This window comes from Hylobates moloch, unplaced genomic scaffold, assembly GCF_009828535.3.
Source record: "Hylobates moloch isolate HMO894 unplaced genomic scaffold, HMol_V3 SCAFFOLD_21, whole genome shotgun sequence".
Lineage (NCBI taxonomy): Eukaryota > Metazoa > Chordata > Mammalia > Primates > Hylobatidae > Hylobates > Hylobates moloch.
The window spans coordinates 28,759,550-28,780,942 of NW_026652296.1; the positions used below are offsets into that span (position 1 = coordinate 28,759,550).

Genomic DNA, 21,393 nt, shown 5'->3' on the forward strand with positions numbered 1-21,393 from the left:
GATTACAGGCATGAGCCATTGCACCCAGCCGATTCCTGCTTCCTTCCGATCCTGTGGAGAGACACTGAGGCGGATTTTTATTCACCCCCTTTTTATAAATTAGAAACTGAAAGTGTCAGAGATTAAACATAAGTCACACTGCCACATGGGCCTTCTTGGTGTTTCTTAGCCTGGGGAAGAATAATATTTCCCAGATACTAATCACTACCTGCCACAGTATATAAGTGTTTTGCCATTAATTGTCGATGTTTCCCACTAGGATGAAGTTCCATGAGGGCAGGGATTTTGTTGTGTTCACTGCTGCATTCTAAGCACGTAAAACTGCTTGGCACATAGTAAGTGCTCAAGAAGCATGAACCCAGGGAGTGACGGGTCAGAGGCAGCCCGAGCACTGAGCTCCCTGAGTCTGCAGAGGGCGCTCCAGCCCCGCCCCCAAAGCTAGGCCCCGCCTCTCGCAGCCGGCTGGCGCACGAGCGTTGGAGCCTGCGCACCACCGTTCTTTTAACTGCGCAGGCGCGCCGGAAGCACCTAGAGTGCGGCGCATGCGCAGCGGGAGTCGAAGCGGAGACCCCGGGGTTGTGCGAGAGCCGCAAGCGGAGTTGGTGGGCGCTATGCTATCACCCGAGGCAGAGCGAGTGCTGCGGTACCTTGTAGAGGTGGAGGAGCTCGCCGAGGAGGTGCTGGCGGACAAGCGGCAGGTGAGAGGCCCCCTACGCGGCGCTGGGGCCTGGCGGCCTGCGCCGTCGGAAAGCCCGCGGGGTCGCGGTGAGTTGACCTGGACAGGCGGTTAACGGCTCCGAGGCGACAGACGTGGGCCGATAAATATTCGGCCGCTACTAAGTGAGCGCCTGCGCTGTGCTGGACATTCCTCTCTCTTCATCCTTTCTCTGCCCCTTGCCATGCTCTCTGGATCTCGACCCATCATGCTCTGGGCCGTTTCCCTGAGCACCTGTTTCAAAATGCACTTCCCGGCCCCATGGTTGATCTAGGGGCACCGCCCTGTAAAGGCCCTCAGGGGAGAGCTGGAACCGAAAAGAAGCCTGAGGGGGCCTTGTGACCGGGCAGGGGTGGAGACGTGGGGGAAGGTGGCGCCCTGTTTATGGGGTGCCTTGTTTTAAGTGCCAAGTTTTTGAAGGGAGTTCCTGGGGGAAGGAGGGTGACGTAATTGGATTTAGGTTTTAAAAGGATCTCCCTGGCTGCTGTGTGGAATACAGAATATAGGCGGGCAAGGGTGGAGGCAGGGAGATGCGTGAGGGGCCACTGGTATGGTCCAGATCACAGATGGATTTGGACTAGGTATTGGTGGTGGAGAGAAGTTAAGGGGTCAGAAATGTATTTTGGAGACAGACTCAGTAGGCCGTGATAGTGGCTGTGTAAAGGCGTGAGGGAGCCGGGGGAGTCGTGACTCCCTCTCGTCTCCAGTTAGAAGGGTCAGGTATTTACTGAGAAGGGGAAAACTTGGACAAGATCCTGTCAAATTAAATACTGGATCAGGGTGTGCTGGATGAGAATAATAAGAGCAGTTAAAGTTTATCAGCTACTTACTATGTGCCAGGTACTGTGTTAAGTCATTTAATTGCTGGCTCAATAACCTGTGAGGTAGGTACTGTTCGTAGCTCCATTTTGCGGAGGAGTAAATAGGAAGGTGAAATTACACAGCTTGAGGCAGACAGCAGGATTCGAACCTGGGTATTCCAGCTCCAGAACCAGCACTCGTGCAGCATACTGTACTACTGCCTCACTTCCTTAGTAGCTATTGTGTTGTTACCACTGTCTCAGTGCCCCCAGTCCTGCTGTTCCAATCTAGTATTGTTGGGTTTCTCATATTACTAGTTCAGAATCAGCTGGAGAAGTTTGTCCAAAAATAAACATTAGGCCTGCTTAATCACAGTGTGTAGGGGAAGGGTTTCCACTCCCCTGGTGATTCTGATATGCCCTAAAGTTCGAGTGGATAATGCAGAATTTCCCATTTAGTCAGCACGTTTTCCCAGCATCTTCTCTGGGGAGAGGGCAGCTGCCCAAAAAGCATTGTCTTTAAGACCAGGAAACTGAGTGAGAGAAAAAATACATTCACACATCAATCCATTTTAGGCAGGACGTTGGATGTAACTAGGAATAATGCATTGTCTCTGCAGCCTTTGTCTGTCAAGAGGTGACAGCTTGGGGCAAGAGATAGCTGAGTTCCCTCCTGTCCCTGTGGTTTTCAGATTGTGGACCTGGACACTAGAAGGAATCAGAATCGAGAGGGCCTGAGGGCCCTGCAGAAGGATCTCAGCCTCTCTGGTAAGTTGAAATTTTCTCAGTGCAGCCCTGGAGGCCTGTTCCGTTTTCCTTTAAGGCTTTACCTTGTCCCTGATAGAGATCAGTTAGGAGGTCACAGCTGTATAACTCAGCCTTGTGGGAAATTGAAACAGTCCGAGGAGATGGGGGAGCAAATTTTGCAGTTCTGGCACAGACGGTGGTTCAGGATTTTGCCTGCTCACTTCAGTGACAGGTCGTTAGCTCCTGGCTTATTGACGATGGCAGACACTGAGAGAGTGCTGGGGGTGTATAAAACTGATGGTTCGTGCCCTTGAGCTTTACAGACAAGGAAAACAACGTAAAATGCATAATTGAAAATTGTAAGAAAGCCAAAGATGGAGGCCAGGCGCGGTGGCTCACGCTTGTAATCCCAGCACTTTGGGAGGCCGAGGCGGGCGGATCACGAGGTCAGGAGATCGAGATCATGGTGTAACCCTGTCTCTACTAAAAAATACAAAAAAATTAGCCGGGTGTGGTGGCGGGCGCCTGTAGTCCCAGCTACTCGGAGAGGCTGAGGCAGGAGAATGGCATGAACCCGGGAGGCGGAGCTTGCAGTGAGCCGAGATTGCGCCACTGCACTCCAGCCTGGGTGACAGAGCGAGACTCCAACTCAAAAAAAAAAAAAAAGCCAAAGATGGAATTGGACTTGGGGCGGGTGTTGAGAATATATATCCAAAAGAATGGGACCCTTTAGATGAGGCCAAGTGGCTGTGGCAGTGGAAGCAAATGGGGAGTAAGTGTGGCTGGAGAGAGGGGCAGAGACCAAGCCATAATGAAAGGTCTTGGGAGCTAAGGGAGGAAGTTTACATTTTGTTGAAAGTGCACTAGAATGTGCAGCATCTTCCAGTTGCTTCTCATCTCACCTGAGTAAAATCCAGAGGTCGTACAAGACTGAGTAATCCAGCCCCCATGAATCCATGAGTGTGCCAATATCATCTCTACTCCCCCCACCCCCCACCCCCCACATGACTCCACCTACACTGGTCTCCTTGCTGTTCTTTTATTTATTTATTTATTTATTTATTTGGAGACAGAGCCTTGCTCTGTCACCCAGGCTGGAGTGCAGTGGCATGATCTTGGCTCACTGCAACCTCCATCTCCCAGGTTCAAGTGATTCTCGTGCCTCAGCCTCCTGAGTAGCTGAGATTACAGGCGTGCGCCACCACACCCAGCTAATTTTTGTATTTTTAATAGATACAGGGTTTCGCCACGTTGGCCAGGCCGGTCTCGAGGTCCTGGCCTCAAGTGATCCACCTGCCTCGGCCTCCCAAAGTGCTGGGATTACCGGCGTGAGCCACTGCGCCCGGCCCCTTGCTGTTCCAAACACCCCAAGCACACTACTGATCTTTGCTGTTCCTGTTTCCTCTGTTTGGCTCACTCTTTCCCCAGATGTCTGCAGGGCTCACACTCTCACTTTCCTTAGGTCTCTATGTAGATATCATATAATCAGTAAGGCCTTCTCGGACTACTTGGTAGGAGTAACAAGGTCCTCCTCTGGCATTCCCTAGCCATCTTAGCTTGCTTTATTTTTCTCTACAACTCTTAATCAAGGTCTGACAAATCATATCTTTGTTTATTCTCTCTCCTCCACTATAATATAAGCTCCAAGAGGGCAGGAATTTTGTCTTGTTCTGCTCTGTTGTCTATCTAAAACAGTGCCTGGCAGATAGTAGGTACTCAAAAAAAAACTATTGAAGGAATTACCATTTGCTCTTTCAGAAGATGTGATGGTTTGCTTCGGGAACATGTTTATCAAGATGCCTCACCCTGAGACAAAGGAAATGATTGAAAAAGGTAAGGCCTCCTGGGGATGGGTCAGGGATGCGCTGCCTCTCCCACCAGCTTTGGTCTTAACCCAGAACAGGGAGTCAGGCTTCAGGCAGCTTAAGGAGAGACAGCTCTGTCACAGGGTTCAGACTGCTGTGGGTTTTAATTCTACCTCTGCCACTGTGGGTTATTTCCTCATCTCTAAGAGGGGGTTGCATCTATGTAGCATAGCTGTGAAGTTGAGGTAAAACAATATGTGTGCCTAGCATAGTGCTTTCTTATTAGTGAGGAATCAGTTGGGCTGCAAATAACAAAACCCAACAAATTGAGGCTTAAGGAAATATGCTTCTTTTACTCTTGCATAAGAAATTGTCCAGAGGTGTGTAGTCCAGGCCTGGCATAGCTGCCCAGCAGTGGCACCTTAGCATATTCTCCTGGTTGTTTTTTCATCGTTGCAGGCCTCATGTCAGGCTGAAGGAAAGACAGAAGGTTTCGCCACATAGAGCTTTGCGTTCTATTTTGGAAGTAAGGCCATCTCCTCAGGGACTTCCTGCCAACGTCTCATTGGCCAGAACTAAGTCACATGGTCACCTATAGCTGCAAGAGAGCCTGGGAGAGTGAGCTTTTCTTTTTCACGTGCCCTGCAGTAGAGACTGGGTTGAAAATGGAGGTTTGGGGAAAGTAAACCTCTAGGGTCTGCCATAGCCTAGGCACTCAGTGTACTCAGTTTCCACAACCATAATCTGGAAGCTCTTTGGAAAAGCATCTTAAAGCAACTCAGGCTGCAAATGGATTATTGGCTAGAAAAAGAACAGGCTACACATATTTTTTCTTCCATAACCTTGAAAATGGCCAAAAGGACAAGCAAGGTTTCTTCAGTCCCTGAAGACAGGGTGTCTTCATACCTCATGAAATAAAATTTCTTCTTTTTTTTTTTTTCCTTGAGACAGAGTCTTGCTCTTTCACCCAGGCTGGAGTGCAATGGCACTATCTCGACTCACTGCAACCTTTGCCTCCCAGGTTCAAGCAATTCTCCTCTCTCAGCCTCCTGATTAGCTGGAATTACAGGTACATGCCATCATGCCCGGCTAATTTTTGTATTTTTTTTAGTAAAGACAGGGTTTCACTATGTTGGCCAGGCTGGTCTCGAACTCCTGACCTCAGGTGATCCGCCCACGTCGGCCTCCCAAAGTGCTGGGATTATAGGTGTGAGCCACTGCTACTGGCCAGTGACATAAAACTGCTAACAGAGGAAGCTATATCCAGCCTGGAGAAGTTTCCAGCTGTTGTGTTGAAAAAATACACTAATATTATGGTTATAAAATTAAACTGCACTTGGTGGTGGGCTGGAGGCTAAGCTTTCAGAGGGTCCCTTGCCTGGGTTCAGGATCTTGTTGGCCCTTTTGGTCCCCAAATGTGGTCTTGTCACTGTACCTAGAGGGGTTCTGAGACATCATCAGATTTCTTGGGGATCAATACAGGCTAAACAAGCTCATGGACATTGGGGGGTAGTCATTCACCATGAGAAATAGAACTAGGCTGTAAGGCTTGGCCATTCAGGGTTTCTCCCCATCAGAAAGAATGAGTATGTGGGGAAGACAGACTAGCCAGAATGTCACTCTTGAGCAGGTGGAATTGGCTGGGTGACTTGAGTCGATTGGTCAATCAAGCTTTGATAGCCACCTCTGTCATCACACTGACTCTTCTCAGGGGCAGTCCATGACACTAGGAGACCCTTTTCTGTTCACAGTGGCTAATTAAGCGTGAGCATTAAGCTTGCGTGTTGATTGTTTACGTCACATGTTTACACAGTCATGTTTTTCTAAAACCCCCTCACCTTGATGGACTTGGGTTTGTAAAATTTCTTAGGCATCCATTTCCAGCCATCTAGGGGGGCTGAATCTAGAGATGCTTATTTTGTTTGTGCATTCAAATTTTCCATAATTTCATTGTGGGAGGGTGGCCTAAAGTCCTGATGTTGCCTTCTCCATCCAATGACCACCCCAAGGTACTTTGCATAATGCAAAAAAGGCCAGTGTAATGGGAGTTGGGACTGCTGTGTCCTGGGCTCTCTGAGTGGTCCTGAGCAGGTCATGTCCCTTCTAGCCTTTAATCCTTCCTCAGTTGGCCTCTGATGTCCCCTTTTCCTTCCTGAAAGCTACATGCCCTTGCTGGGGAGAGGCTGGCATCTCCACTCCTGGGGTCAAGTCTGTCTAGTACAATTTCATCCTCTGCCTGCCCCCCTCATTTTTTCAGATCAGGATCATCTGGATAAAGAAATAGAAAAACTCCGGAAGCAACTTAAAGTGAAGGTCAACCGCCTTTTTGAGGCCCAAGGTATTGGCTTAGGGACTGGAGATGAGGAGGGGAGAGAATCATCAGCATGGACTTTGAAGGGCAGGGGTGGGAAGCCTGACCCTCAGAGGTGGGCAGTGGCTGGGGCAGCCCGTGAGTGGCCCTGGAGGTGTGCACAGTGGTTGGTTGTAGCTGCCCAGGGACAGAATGGACAGGGGGATTTATACAGTCCTAGTCCTGTCACAACTTCTTTTCCAGGTCCCACAAACCACTTGGGGTGATCTCACATACGTCAGGGCATGGCATGGGGATCAGATAGCTCCGACTGAGGAAACTCAGAAGGCTTCAGTGAGTGATTGAGGTCAGAGCTGAAATTCTTGATAAATGCAAGCACTCTACGTTGGTCACAGGTCTTGGAAAAACCTGAGGCTCTTTGGGCAGCAGAGTCATGACTTTGCAGGCTCTTGGTGACACAGGAGCGGTGGTGATGCCCCATCCGGTGCATTGCAGAATTGGAGGCCCATCCCTGCCAGACCTCCAGGCCGAGTTTGGCAGCATTAGTGCAGCGTCAGCCCCTTTCCTGGGCCTGGCTCCAGAGCCAGCAGGAGGCCCAACACGCTGATGGATCATCTTCTCTCCTAGGCAAACCGGAGCTGAAGGGTTTTAACTTGAACCCCCTCAACCAGGATGAGCTTAAAGCTCTCAAGGTAATCTTGAAAGGATGAGACTCCAGAACCAAGATGGGGGACCAGCAACTCCCCAGGGTCATGGAGGACCCAGGACCCTCCAACCTTGACACCTGTAAGGACAGGATCTGCCCTGTAAGGGGACAGCCGCCAGGAGTCTGGCCATGAAAACCTCTTTGCAGTGCTTGGCTACTCTGTGATGGCAGGAGGGAACCTTCAGCCTGTCTGGCTGCTAGACCTGGACACCAGGGCTCCGTGGACACAAGATCTATTGACGGGCCCTGGTAGCCACCAGTGGGTGTGTGGGGCAGTGGCTGTGGGGGTGTAAGAATGACTGCAACAGGCACTTCACAACAATGGCCTGCTGTTCATATGGACCCTGAGCAAGGAAGGAAGGAGGGAGGGGCAGAGTGGAGTTTCATTCCAGCATTCCTCTCAGAAGGGAGAGAGGTTTTCAGGCAGGTGCCATGCGATTGGAATAAAGCAGGAGGCTCATGGGTGGTTGCTGAATGAAGAACAGAATCTTGGTGCTTTGTGGCTCACCACAGCCATCTGTGGGGCAGGCATATGCACCTCCTGCCAGCTCCATTTTTGTGCTTTTTCCCTGCTTGATTCCAAGAGTAGGTGCTGCCTAGCAGCCCTTGGTGGCCGCTCTTTACTCAGGAGGGCCTTGCAGAGTCCTGCACCAGGCCTGGGTGAGTGGGTGTGCCTCTTACCATATGACACGTGTCAAGAGTGCCCTTCCGCCCTCTCTGAAAGTGGGGCCTGGCCAGCACTGCTCGTTACTGTCTGCCTTCAGTAGTCTGAGGTCCCAGTATGAACTGCCGTGAAGTCAAAATTCTTAAGTGTTCCTTAAGGGCTCAATAAATGTCAGCTGAATGAATGAATAGCAGCAACTAGTCTTTATTTGCCTCATCTAGTCCTTCAGTGAGGGCACGCCGCTCCATTTAGAATACCACCTGTGAACATGGTTCTTGCCTTGAAATGAACCTGTGATTTGACAGGCAGGTGATAAGAAATGGCAGCATGGCAGGGGCACACCTCTCCTGGTCCCCCCGCTCCTTGGCTCTGGCTCATAGTTACATAGAAACACAGGCTGTCATGGCCAGTTCTTATGTTTTTCAAGAGAAGCTAGACATTTGGGTTGTGAAGTTGAATCTCCTGTCTTTTAGATATTTTTGACTAATGCAGAAACTGTTTTAAAACGTGAGTGTGGGTCACAGGTGTTTTACCCTACCCAAGGCAAACTTGGCCCAGACATACAGTTTTGAATCCTCTTGAGTTTTGCAGAAATTACTATGTGTTTTCCTTGTGATCTTTTAAGAAGTAGGCAGGTGGAATTGGAAACAAACTGTCCATCCACAGGGGACTAGTTAAAGGGATCAATAGCTCCAGATACTGCAATACCATTCAACTATAATCAAGAATAAGGAACAAGCTCCAAGATACATGAAGTAAGAAAAGCAAAGGGAAGGCAGGTGTCTTATAAGCTAATAATTTTTGTGCAAGCACAATGTGATTCCCTCAGAACAGCACCTGCAGGGTTGGGGCACACAGGTGGGAAGGAAGGAGATGTCACCCTATACCCTTTTGTAAACTTTGGATTTTAAATCATATGAATATATTGCTTATTTTAAAATGTAAATAAAGTAGGGAGTTGCAGAATTCACCTTGCTAGATGTTCTCCAGTGTGACTGCCTGATTCACAATTTCACCATTGGAAAATTGCCCCTTCCTCCTTGGCAGGGTGGGTGCTGGGCCAAAAAAAGCCAATCGCATTCCTTCTCCTGGAAATAGGGAACCTGGAGCCCATGCCTGGACCTGTCTGGGTTTGCCTCAGTTACAAGGATGAGTGGGAGAAGTCCTCATATTCTGAAGGCAGGAGGTCCACAGTAGCTTGGCTTCTGGCATTCCTAAAGTCGGCTGGTTCACTTCTTGGATTTGCCAGTATTTTCCTTCCAAAAGTCTTCCCTTCGGGCTTAACCTACGCAGTCAGATTCCACCATTTGCAGCCAAAGAAACTACTCCGAAGCAGGTAGAGTGGTAGAGGGAGTAAATCCCCCCGGAGCGGTTACCCCAGCAGCCCCGAGTCTTGTTGCAACCCCTCTTAAACCAAGAGGAGGCTTAGGAATGTAAGATGTGAAAATGCAGAGATTTTTACTCACACTCAACTCCCCAAGCTGTCCTGCCCATAAGCCCAAGGTTTTCCGGTTTCTGGCTCAGCTCCCAATCTCAAACACAAGGCCTAGAGAAGCACTTAAGTCACCCATCTGACTTAGATAAATGCACCTTTGCAGAGACCCTCATTAAGCTCTGCCTCCCTGGTCTGTCTTGTCCATCTGAGAAATGGGGATGCTCTGTCCCACTGGTTTTCAGATGATGGTCAGGGAGCCCCATGGGTTCCCCCGACATGCAAGGTCAGGGTATTGCAAGGAGAAGAGGATGTGTTTAGGGCTCAGTACTTCCCCAGACCCCCAATAAACACAATCGAATAACTGCTTGCTTCGTAAGCACAGCTTAAAGACGAGTTCCTTAGCCTCCAAACTCTTGCTCCTGAAGGACCTTTTCAGCACTGACTTGGGAGGCATCCAAGTGTCAAAGCCAGGAGGACTTGGCTGCAGCCAACAGTATCCCCGGAACCAGGCCTGGTGCCCAGTGACTCCAAGTAGGGCCTGTGCTCATTTATTAGATATGATCTCTTGGGGGTAGCAGAACTTGCTGTATTTGTTCTCTTTGGGCCTAATTGCCAAGTCAGTTTGTCAAGGTTAACCGCCCCCCACCCCAGTCCCAGGGATTGGCTGTCTCCTGGTGCAAAGATGCCTGGGGATGGGCTGGAGGTATCCAAGGGGCCCAATTCAGGGAGTAAGCTGCAGCTGCTAAGCTAGCAAAGCTGGTGCCAGGCTGGAGGTGGGGAGGCGAATGCTGTGAGGTGCTGTGCTGGGATCTGGGAGTCGGGGAGAGGCCTGGGTAGCACCTGCTAAGGCTGATTTCCTCCTGGCAGCTGGGGATCAACTGGAAGCTTTCTTCTGAAGTTGAAGGGAGCAGAAGAGCTGTCTCAGTTGTTTCTTCCGATCGTTGACGCAGCCTGGAAAGGAAGTGGGGTGTTGGCTGGGATGACCTATGCTTGGGAGGAGTGGAGGGGCCTGTGCCCCCACTCCCTGCTGGGAAGAGGGGACAGCGGGAGTCAGACAACCACACACAGCCTGTGGTTTATATCCTGGCTCCATTCCTAAACTGCCATGGCCCTTAAGCAGGTCAGTTGCCCTTTTCAGCATCAGTCTTCTCATCTGCAAACCAAGATACTACTGCCCACCTTATGGAGTGAACATGAGGACTGGGGGCTTACCTCAAGCCAGGAACTGCTACAGATGCTGAATGTGGATGGATTTGTTTGGCCCTCACAGGAATGATGTGTAGAAGGGAAAACAGGCTCAGAGAGGTCAAATCATTTGAACCTAGACTACCTGGTGCCAGAGCCACACTCTTAACCACTACCCCACACTGCCGCTCCTTCTGGCTTTGCTCAGTGAAAATGCATTTAAAGCAAGCACAGTGCCTGGCACCTCATAGCTGCCCAGTACTGTCAGCTTTCTTCCCTTACCCAACCCATGTGCCAGGCACAACTGGCTAAGAGATGAGTTTTCCGTACATATGGCCCCCAATCCCAGGCAGTTCGTGCTGAGGCTGCTGTGAGCTGCTGAGACATCTCTCCCAGGACGTTCATGGTGCTACATGTTGGCTGTTTGCTCTCAGAGCTGATCCTTGAGGTAACTCTATGGTCATTTAATCTCATGCCAAGCACATTGATGGCACTCAAAAATGCTGCTTGAATGACTGAATCTCTGTGGCCACTAGTTCTGACTTGGGGGTGTCTGCCATCTTCCACATCCCCCCAAACCCTGTCCCTGCTTCCCAGACACTCAGCCATTCACTGAGCTGAAAGCCTACAATGCACATCCTCAGGGTTTTCCAGAGTGAGTTCCATGCAGCCCTAACTTAAACTCTATTTGGCTCATTCATAACTCCCAAGTCTTCTTGTCCAGTGCAAACTTCTTGGAGTTCTAGACTCATCTCTGAGTTACCTGCTGACCCTTTCACCTGGATGCCCCTGAACACTTCCTTAACTCAGTTCATCAGTACTCTTCCTACCCTAACCAGCTACCCTTGTGTTTACCACCATAAACCCAAACACTTGAAACAGGAATAATTCTAGAGACTTCAAAAGCACTGGCTCTCCCAGCCTGGTCAACATAGTGAGATTTTGTCTCTACAGGAAAAACACACACACACACAAAATAAAATTAGCCAGGTGTGGTGTGTGCCTATAGGCCTAGCTACTTGGGAGGCTGAGGCAGGAGGACTGCTTGAGCCTGGGAGTTTGAGGTTAGTTACAGTGAGCTATGATTGCACCACTGCACTCCAGCCTGGGCAACAGAGCGAGACTCCGTCTCAAAAAAATAATAATAAAATAAAACAGTGGCTCTCAGCTTGGGCTGCATATTGAAATCACCTGGGAGCTGTAAACGCTACTGATGCCCACACCAACCATATCTTGATCTGGCAGGCATCAGTAGTCTTTAAAGCTCCCAGGTGATTCCAATGGGCAGCCAAGGTAGAGAACCGCCGCTTTCCATCTTTCCTACTCAAATGGGGGTCCAGAAAGTAACGCATCGATATCTGAGGTGCACTGTTAGCAAAGACGGCTGCAACAATGTTCCTATATGCACACCCCTGTGCAAGGTGACTTTGCTGCTTATCTCATCAAGAGGTGGGGTCTATTTTCTTTCTTTTCTTTTTGAGACGGAGTCTCGCTCTGTCACCCAGGCTGGATGGAGTGCAGTGGCGCAATCTCGGCTCACTGCAAGCTCTGCCTCCCGGGTTCACGCCATTCTCCTGCCTCAGCCTCCCGAGTAGCTGACTACAGGCGCCCGCCACCACGCCCGGCTAATTTTTTTTGTATTTTTTAGTAGAGACAGTGTTTCACCATGTTAGCCAGGATGGTTTCGCTCTCCTGACCTCATGATCCGCCCGCCTCCGCTTCCCAAAGTGTTGGGATTACAGGCGTGAACCACCGCGCCCGGCGAGGTAGAGTCTATTTTCTTACCCAGTGACTGGGCTAGACCAGCAAATGCTTTGATTGTAGCAGGATGACTTTATGGGACTTCTGAGTCTGGGCCGCAAAAGGCTTTGCAGTGTGTTTTCTCACCCTCTTGGAACCCCGAGTCTACCACGTGAAGAAGCCAGGGCCAGACTGTTGGAAGACGAGTGGCCACATGGAAAGAGAGGCCCAACTGACAGCCAGTATCAACCCCCACACCTATGAATGAGGCTGTTGTACGCCATCAAGTCTCCAGTAAATCTGCCAGGTGCCTGCAGCCCTATAAGTGACCCCAGGAGAGACCTGAGGAAGGATGAGCAAATAAAATAGTTGCTTTAAGCTGCTAGGTTTTGGGAGGGCTTGTTACACAGCAATGGTTAATCAATAGAGCATCACCCAGGAGCTTGTTAGAAATACAATCTTAGGCCCCACCCTAGACCTATGGAGTCACAATCTATAGTTTAACAAGATTTCCAGGTGATTGTATGCATATTAAATTAAGCTTGGAGAGTGTTATATAGTCATCTGAAGCCTTATACATTTAGAAAACTAAACAACCCATAGAAAAATGGATAGAGTATGGACAGCTTACAAAAGAAGAAATGCAAATTTAAAAAACGGAAACCTCACCAGTAATCAATGGAATGCACATAAAACAACAATGAGTCAGTATGTTTTACCTCGCCAGCTGGCACAGATTTTTTTTTTTCTAAAAATTCAAATCTGGCAAATTTGTATAAGCTTTCTGGAAAGCAATTTGGTTGTAATAATCCCATCCCTTTGGCCCAATAATTCCGCTTCTAGGAATCTGTCCTCAGGAAATGGCCAGAATTTCAGCCGAGCTTAATGTGCAAGGATGTTCATCATGGTATTATTTATAAAAGTAAAAAAAAAAATAAAATGCAATTGTGCCAAATGTCCAATTATAAGAAATTGGTTTAGTAAATTTTGGCATATGTACAAACTGAAATATTTTGCAGCCATACGGTAATTTTTTAAAACTCTGCCAAGAGGCAGGAGAGTCTAGCAGACAAGCACTCAGGTTTTGGAGCCAGGCAGATGGGAGTGTGAGTCTTGGCTTACCACTTATGGCCAAAACCTTCATTCAGCAAGTTACATAGCACCTGGATATCATTTCCTCATCTGTAAAATGACAATAAAAACTCCTTAAAGATAAAATGAGATAATGTATGTAAAAGATTTCATCCGGACTGGACCAAAAAGTGCATTCAAGAGGGAGGCTCTTAATATGCTTGAATGAAAAATGCCAAGGGGAAAAGTGGGATTCAAAACTCTAGCCCAATGCCAATTTCATAAAAGAAAAAGTATGAATATATGCATTTTTTAAGAACTGGAAGGAAATACACCAGATTGTTAAAGATGGTTATGTCTGGATGTTTTTTATTTTTTTCTCTAATTTTCAAATATTCTACAATGAGTGTGAATCCTTATTTTATAATCAGGGAAAGTTTTCACTTTTTAGAAACCAAGTTTAAAAACGAGGAACAGAGGTTAAGTCCCTTGCCCAAGGTCACACAGCTGGTAAGTTGCAGATTGAATTCCAACAATCTAACCACTATCCCAAGCTGCCTCCTAGACTACCTGGTACCTCCCATGACCCCATCCCTTGTGCCCACTCCCCACCTGGCCCTACATACCGAGGTGTGTGTTGGTCACAAAGTTTCCCATTCCCGACAGGTCAGGAGCCCCCTCTTCTCTGCTAACAGGGCCATCATTCCACATGAGGTCAAAGCCCCCAACTCGCTTCTCCCTTCCTGTGAGCCTGGAAAGGAAGGAGGCCCACAGGGTTAATGAAGGTGCACCTGGCAGGGCCCTAAGACCCAACCAAGGTCCCTGATCCCTCCCTGAGCCTGACTGATGTCCGTCCCTCAGAAGTCCTTTTTCCCAACTATTCATTGGCTGTTTCCCAGGTGCCTATGTAGGTCTCTGAGGGGTTGTTCCCATTTTTCCCCCAAGGCTCCTCCTACTTGCTCTTGGTAACATGCCCCTATTTGGTTTTTTTGTTTGTTTTTGTTCTTGTTTTGAGACAGAGTCTCTCTCTGTCACCCAGGCTGGAGTGCAATGGCACGATCTTGGCTCACTGCAACTTCTGCCTCCTGACGCAGCCTTCCGAGTAGCTGGGACTACAGACGCACACCACCACACCCGGCTAATTTTTGTATTGTTAGTAGACATGGGGTTTCACCGTGTCGGCCAGGATGGTCTCAAACGCCTGACCTCAAGTGATCTGCCTGCCTCGGCCTCCCAAAGTGCTGGGATTACAGGGGTGAGCCACCACCCCGGGGCACTATTTGTGATTTCTGGTTTAAAGTCTCCTTTCCTCCTCAGACCTTAAACTCCATAAAGGCAGGGACTAGTTCTGTTGTGTTCCTTACTGTGTCCGCAGGGTATGGCACAGGGCCTGGTACAGAGCAGGGCTCAGATGTTTGTTGAATGAATAGGTGATGGTAGGAATAGTGGATACCTGAGGTTTCTGCCTGCTCAGCATCCATTTCACCTTTCAGTCCAAGAGTACCTTGGGTTTTCCTTTGAGAACCACTCCTCCCTCCCTCACCCCATGGCTCATGTGGGGTTGACCCCACTCCCTAGGAGGTGGGCACAAGAACTATGCCTGGCCAAGCAGAGTCACAATGAGTGGTTTAGGAATGGGAATATGTCCCAGTTCCCAGCAAGGAGAATCAGCCTTCAAACTTCTGCTGGAATAATTGGGGAAAAGCTAATACAGAGGAAAGAGGAGGGAGGGAGAGAGAGAGACAGAGAGAGAGAGAGAAAGAGAGAGAGAATAGAACAGCCAACATTGAGCACCTGGATTCACCCATTCCTAAAAGTAGCTCTGGGTTTTGTTTTTTTTTTTCTGCGATTGCACATTGTTAAAACAATAGCTTTGTATTGAGCACTTACTGTTAGCTAGGCGCTAGATAGTAAATTATCTTTGTAAATTAATCTAACAACTCTGAGAGGTAGACATGGCATTTCCTATTTTACAGATGAGGAAGCTGAGGCTCAGAAAGGTGATGTGACTAGTCCAGAGCCCCACAGTCTGGAGGTTTTGAGGAAATCCTGCTGGACTGTCTCAGAAAGCTGTAGTTGGCCCTGCTCTGCCCTGGAGAGGTCAAGTCCTTGGGTCAGGACCCCATCCTCTGTGGACATCTCAGCTTCTCCATCTATAAAGTGGTGGGGCAGGCCAGAGCCATCGCTGAGGGCCACTCAGGCCCCAAGGTTCTAAGCTCCCCCCTTCCTTGGTGGGAGCCTCAGTTGTCATGTACGAGGACATGTGATCAAGGCTGCCCTCCCTCACCTCGCTTCCATGTCCACGACATGCAGGGTGTCTTCCAGGAGGCAGGTCTTGAGCTCATAGTCTTCCTGGCTGCTGGCTGTCAGTGATGGGGACGCATTGACCTCCAGGAGCCACCTGGGAATGGAGGGGAGTAGAGAGTCTTAGGGTTACTCGGTCCCTGGGGCCCCTAGGATTTCACTGAGAGTCTAGATGGATGCATGGACCCCACCGTCAATTCAATCCAGGCTACTCCCTCTACCTTTCTATTTTTTAAAATTATTTTTATAGAGATAGGGTCTTGCTAGGTTGCCCAGGCTAGTCTCAAACTCCTGGCCTCAAGTCATCCTCCTGCCTCAGCCTCCCAAAGTCCTGGGATTACAGATGGGAGCCACTGTGCCCAGCCCCCTCCCCCATTTTTTTTTTTTTTTTTTTTGGAGAGGGAGTTTTGCTCTTGTTGCCCAGGCTGGAGTGCAATGGCATAATCTCAGCTCACTGCAACCTCTGCCTCCCAGGTTCAAGCGATTCTCCTGCCTCAGCCTCCTGAATAGCTGGGATTACAGGTGCCTGCCACCACACCCAGCTAATTTCTTTGTATTTTTAGTAGAGTTGGGGTTTCACCATATTGGTCGAGCTGGTCTCAAACTCCTGACCTCAGGTGATCGACCCGCCTCAGCCTCCCAAAGTGCTGGAATTACAGGCGTGAGCCACCTTTCCACTTTGAAGAAAGGTAACTCAAATGTAGAAAGCTGGCATAGGAATGATTATGGTGCTTTCGTGGTGTTACTGTTTTCCCTTCTTCCAATAGAGATGTGAATGCAAGAAAAACTTCCCTTTCTTAGTGAAAATTTGCACACTGTAGGTGGCACCCAACCTGCTGTGTCAGGGGTTGGGAAGCAGTGGGGAGGGGTAGAGACTGTGGTGAGCTGGAGAGGGCATTCCAAGTCTAAAGGGGTGGCTGTGGCCAGCCCCAGGAGAGTGCTGCCCTGTGGGAATGTGAGTCCAGAATTGCGAGATCACCTGATTTTTCCAGAAAAGCCAAAAATTGACATTTTTTTTTTAAAGAGTCAGAATCTGGCTCTGTCACTCAGGCTAGAGAGCAGTGGTGCAATCTTAGCTCTCTGCAGCCTTGAACCCCTGGCCTCAAGTCATCCTCCTGCCTCAGCCTCCTGAGTAGTTGGTATTATTATTATAGGTGCTTGAGTCACTGTACTTGGTAATTCTGATTTTTATGTAAACATCTTCCAAATTTTAGAGCTTGTCAATAAATTAAAATTAAAAACAAAAACAGTCTAAAGGCCAAATTCAAAGTATCTGCAGGCCAAAAGCAGCTCAAAGTCCTCCCACCAGCCAGCTCTTATCTTGTTCAACCCCATCCTTTTACAGAGAGGAAGCTGGGGCCCAGAGAGGGAAGGGCTCACCCAGCAGGTCTTTGGGAGACCAAGCCCCTTTCCACTATACAGCAAAAATTACTCTAACAACTTGGAGAGGTAGACATGGTGTTTCCCATTTTACAAATGAGGAAACTGAAGCTCTGAGGGGTGACATAGCCACCTGGGGTCCTGTGCAGCCAGTCCTCTTGGACCTGCAGAATTTTTGCCCACACAGAGGGCACAGCCGGAGTCATCGTAATCACAACACTCAGGGCTGGACCCCTCTTGTCCAGGCCTAAGGGCAGTGCTGAGGGCAGTTGTTTAGGGGTCTCAGCAGGCTGGGTGGCGATTAACTGAGGTCCCTCCCCCAGCCTGACTACCCAGGCCCCAGGGCTGCAAGTGGATGCTCCAGTGCTTCCTGCAGTAGCTGGTGTCCAAGCACGGGCCAGGGCTTATTCCCCCACCAGGTCCACCTTAATGCCAGCAGTTACATCCTGCTGCAGGGGACAAAGGAGAGAGACCTGCTGGTCCCGGGACCCTGTTTCCCTTGAGCGAGGGCCTGACTTAGGTCTTGCTCTAGGGCTCCTCCTCCTGGCTTAGAAAGCCCCTCAACACTTACATGGTGACCCTGAATAGGGGGTTGGCTCCTGGAGCTGGCAGTGCTGGTGGGGAGCAGCTCAGCCCAGGTCCTTGGGCCCTGGGCCTGGCTTTGCCCTTGACCTGCTACATGACCTCAAGCTCCCTGACACTCATTGGGCTTCTGTGTCCTGTTGCATCATGTGTGGCCATCATGGTGGTCCCTGCCAGGTCCAGCTTGTTCTATTCGTCAGCTCAACCTCATCCACAGGCATCTTGGGAGTGGATTAAAGTCTTGGCAGAGATCGACATTGTAACAATATTCCATTATATGGCGCTTTGCATCTTCAAAGCTCCAAGACTTACAGAGGGGAAGTTTCTTGCTTGGTATAGGGGAGAATTCCTGACTCAGCAGATGATCAGGAAAGGCCTCCCAGTGCCAGGCTCGGTCCTCAGTGCTCTACAGACTATATCTCACTTCTTCCTCATAACCATCCTATAATGACCTATGGATAGATCCTGTCATGACCAACCCCATTTACAAATGGGCAAACTGAGGCACAGAAAATGTAAGTGTGCACAAGGTTATACAATTAGGAATTGGCAGAGCTGGGATTCAAACCTGGGCAGTCTGGGTGCCGAGTATGCAAACTATGACCTCCTGGCTCTCCCACCCACCCACTTACGGCTTGAGGTCCTGGTCGATGAGTATGTCATAGCCGTACAGCTCGAAGCAGTGCTTGTCACTGATGATCACCTTCTGCACACTCTGCAGGCTTTTGACAAAGATGTTGTCGATGTCCCTGAAGAGCGTCTCCACTGCCTCGGGCCCGTGTTTGGATGCCAGGTACTGCCGGAAGTGCTGCAGCATCCACTTGCAGCCCTGGGCCCCGGGCAGCCGGGTCAAGAGAGGAGCCTCAGTTAGTCAAGACCTGGCCTGCTAGGATCCCTACAAAATTGCTCTCAGTGTTTCCCTTAGACCTGGGCAAGAGGGGCCCAGCCCTGAGCCCTATAATTAAGATGACCCCAGGTGTGCCCCTCTTTGAGGGGCAAAAATTCTTCATGTCTAAGAGGACTGGCTATGCAGGACCCCAGAAGTCCCTGCCCACATGGCCTGTGTAGGCCCCTTTCCTGAGGCTGACTTGCTGAGGACAGACCACACTGACCATGTGTGCATCCCAAGGCCAAGGAGTGACCAACAGGCTGCCATTTTCAGGGATGTGTATGCACAAGGGCCCCACTGTGTGGGATGGAGCTGGGGAGGGAAGAGAAGGGAACAGGTGTGAGCTGGGGACCTGCTCTCCTGTGTCCCCTTGATCTGGCCCTTGACTCTGAGAATTCTGTATTTGAACCTGGCCTTGCAGGTTATTTTACATAGATAGAAAGATAAAATATATCTGTATAATACATTACATTAATCGATTAATCCATTGACCAATAGAAGATATCTGTCAAGGTAGGAGGATAGGACATATTTTGTTTAGGTGTGTGTTAGTGTGATTTGCAACTTTTAAATACTGAGACACATGATATGTGGGCCTCCATTTGTGCCCTGAGCCCTGCAAGTGGGATGGGCAGGCCTGCCTCACTGGTGAACACAGGCTCAGACAGGCCTGTCCTGGGCTCCTTGCCACTCCACCCTCCCCACCCCGACCTGGCCCCGGAGGGCTGTACCCGTGCAGAGCCGAGCCCGGCTTCCTCACCTTCTTTGGGTGGTAGTCGGGAGATGTTTTTTGCACAGCCACGTTGGTGAGGTGAACATCTGGGAGAGGGTGGTGGTCAAGGGTCAGTGTGAACAAAAAGGGTGAGCCCTGCACCACGAAGTCCCCAGGACTGAACTGAGACCTTGCTTGGGAATTGATGGGGAAGGCTACGAAATAGCTCCATGGTTGTGTGTGTGTGAGCTTTGGAGTCAGATGGGCCTGGATTCAAATCCTGCCTGCATCTTTCCTGGCTGTGGGCTCCTGAAAAGCCATTTCACTTCCCTGGGCCTATTTCCCCACCTTGTAATGGGGGTACATAGCAGTATATTGACCTCAGAGGATTCTTCAAAAGGTTAAATACTGTGCCTCTTCCAGTGCCTGGCATAGCTGCTATTATACTACGGTTTTTCTTTTCTTTTCTTTTTTAACCTTTGTGTTATATTATGATTTTTTTTTAATTCAAGAGGAGTGGTTCTAACAAGTAAAGAACCAAATACAGAACAACCATCTCAGGACACACTAGGCTGTCCGTCACTAGAGGGGTCCAGGCTGGGCGGCCACTTTGTAGGAATATTGGCAAAGGGATCCAGCACTGGGATAGGGTCAGGGTGGCCTTGGAAGGCCCAGCCCTGAGATTTGGCCTCTCAGTACCATCACCATCACCACCACCAGTGACATCAGCAGCACTTTGCAGCTTACAGAGCATGTTTACACACATTATCTCATTTGTTCCCCAAATTATTCCCATCTCACAGATGAGACCATGGAGGCTCAGAGAAGTCAAGTGACCACCATTCAGAATACCCCTTCCTCAACATCTTCACCCCACAGCTAAGCAGGATGGCTTCCCCAAACCTTGTTGTTTGTTTGTTTGTTTTGAGACATAGTCTTTTGCCCAGACTGGAGTGCAGTGGCGCAATCTCAGCTCACTGCAACCTCTGCCTCCTGAGCTCAAGCAATTCTCCTCCCTCAGCATCCTAAGTAGTGGGGATTACAGGTGCCCGACACCATGCCCAGCTGATTTTTGTATTTTTAGTAGAGATGGGGTTTCACCATGTTGGCCAGGCCAATCTCAAACTCCTGACCTCAAGTAATCCACCCGCCTAGGCCTCCAGAGTGCTGGGAGTACAGGTGTGAGCCACCACACCCAGTACCAAACCTCATGAAATGACCATAAGACCTGACTTTCTCCAGGACTTACTTGGGGCATTTCTCAGATGGGTAGGTAGAGGTTCTAGGTCTCTGACTCCAAGTCTAATTCCCCTAAATGTATGGTTCTTCCAGTTTGTGGTGTATTGAACAGAGTAGGGTGGTTTCAGCCTCTCTGGAGAAGGTGAGTATCCTCTTTAGCATCTTTTTCCTAGATGTCTATCTTTAGAGCTTTTTTTTTTTTTTTTTTTTGAGACAGGGTCTTGCTCTGTCACCCAGGCTGGAGTGCAGTGGTGCCATCTCATCTCACTGCAACCTCTGCCTCCCGGATTCAAACGATTCTCCTGCCTAAGCCTCCCGAGTAGCTGGGACTACAGGCAAGCACCACCACGCCCGGCTAGTTTTTGTATTTTTAGTAGAAACAGGGTCTCACCATGTTGGCCAGGCTGGTCTGGAACTCCTGACCTCAGGTGATCCACCTGCCTCAGCCTCCCAAAGTACTGGGATTACAGGCATAATGCCTGGCCCAAATTTTTTATGTATTTTTCGCAGAGACAGGGTTTCAACATGTTGCCCAGGCTGGTCTCAAACTCCTGACCTCAAGCAATCCACCTGCCTTGGCCTCCCAAAGTGCTGGGATTACAGGCATGAGCCACTGCGCCCAGCCCAAAAATTAATTTTGAATGGACCACAGACCTAAATATAAGAGGCAAAACTATGAAATTCGTAGAGAAAAATAGAGGAATAAGTCACTGTGACCTTGAGTAGGCAAATCTTCTTAGATATAGCACCAAAAGCACAGGTGGCAAAAGAAAAAATAGATAAATTCAACTTTATTGAAATTAAAAACTTCTGTGCTTCAACGGAAATTATCAAAAAGTAAAAGAAAACCCACAGAATGAGAAAAAATATTTGTAAATAATGTATCTAATAATGGACTAGTATCCAGAATACATACAGGATTCTTATAACTCAACAATAAGAAGATAATCCAATTTAAGAATGGGCAAAGGATTTGAAGAGATTTATAAGTGGCCACAAGCACATAAAAGGTGCTCAGTATAATTAGTCATCAGGGAAATGCCAATCAAAACCACTGCACATCCACTAGGATGGCTATAATGAAAAAGACAGATAATAGCAAGTATTG

The 21,393-nt window shown here is 49.0% G+C and overlaps 2 protein-coding genes across 5 annotated transcripts in view; one reads left to right on the top strand and one right to left on the bottom strand.

The window, feature by feature from the left end:
- The first annotated feature begins 523 nt into the window (after positions 1 to 523).
- On the top strand, positions 524 to 7,936 carry PDRG1 (p53 and DNA damage regulated 1). Its single transcript, XM_032141879.2, has 5 exons — positions 524 to 698; positions 2,208 to 2,283; positions 4,021 to 4,095; positions 6,325 to 6,405; positions 7,006 to 7,936. Exons 1-5 carry the CDS (start codon positions 543 to 545, stop codon positions 7,086 to 7,088), a joined length of 471 nt encoding a protein of 156 aa, XP_031997770.1. The 5' UTR covers positions 524 to 542; the 3' UTR covers positions 7,089 to 7,936.
- A 1,812-nt stretch (positions 7,937 to 9,748) lies between these two features.
- The window catches only part of TTLL9 (tubulin tyrosine ligase like 9), a 75,286-nt gene continuing 63,641 nt past the window's right edge, over positions 9,749 to 21,393 (bottom strand). For all 4 annotated transcript variants that reach the window (XM_058432954.1, XM_058432953.1, XM_058432952.1 and 1 more), the window contains exons 10-14: positions 19,095 to 19,153; positions 18,078 to 18,274; positions 15,467 to 15,580; positions 13,806 to 13,930; positions 9,749 to 10,134 (exon numbers count right to left, since the gene is read on the bottom strand). In XM_058432954.1, coding sequence (XP_058288937.1) covers positions 10,058 to 10,134; positions 13,806 to 13,930; positions 15,467 to 15,580; positions 18,078 to 18,274; positions 19,095 to 19,153 — 572 coding nt within the window. In that variant the 3' untranslated portion in view covers positions 9,749 to 10,057. The remainder of the gene's footprint in view (positions 10,135 to 13,805; positions 13,931 to 15,466; positions 15,581 to 18,077; positions 18,275 to 19,094; positions 19,154 to 21,393) is intronic.

What these genes read in the sequence shown, in the direction of transcription:
- PDRG1 (XM_032141879.2), top strand. Translation starts at nt 543, where the DNA reads ATGCGCAGCGGGAGTCGAAGCGGAGACCCCGGGGTTGTGCGAGAGCCG. An exon ending in TGCTGGCGGACAAGCGGCAG is followed by an intron (nt 699 to 2,207) that starts GTGAGAGGCCCC and finishes TGTGGTTTTCAG; the next exon opens with ATTGTGGACCTGGACACTAG. An exon ending in CCGCCTTTTTGAGGCCCAAG is followed by an intron (nt 6,406 to 7,005) that starts GTATTGGCTTAG and finishes CTTCTCTCCTAG; the next exon opens with GCAAACCGGAGCTGAAGGGT.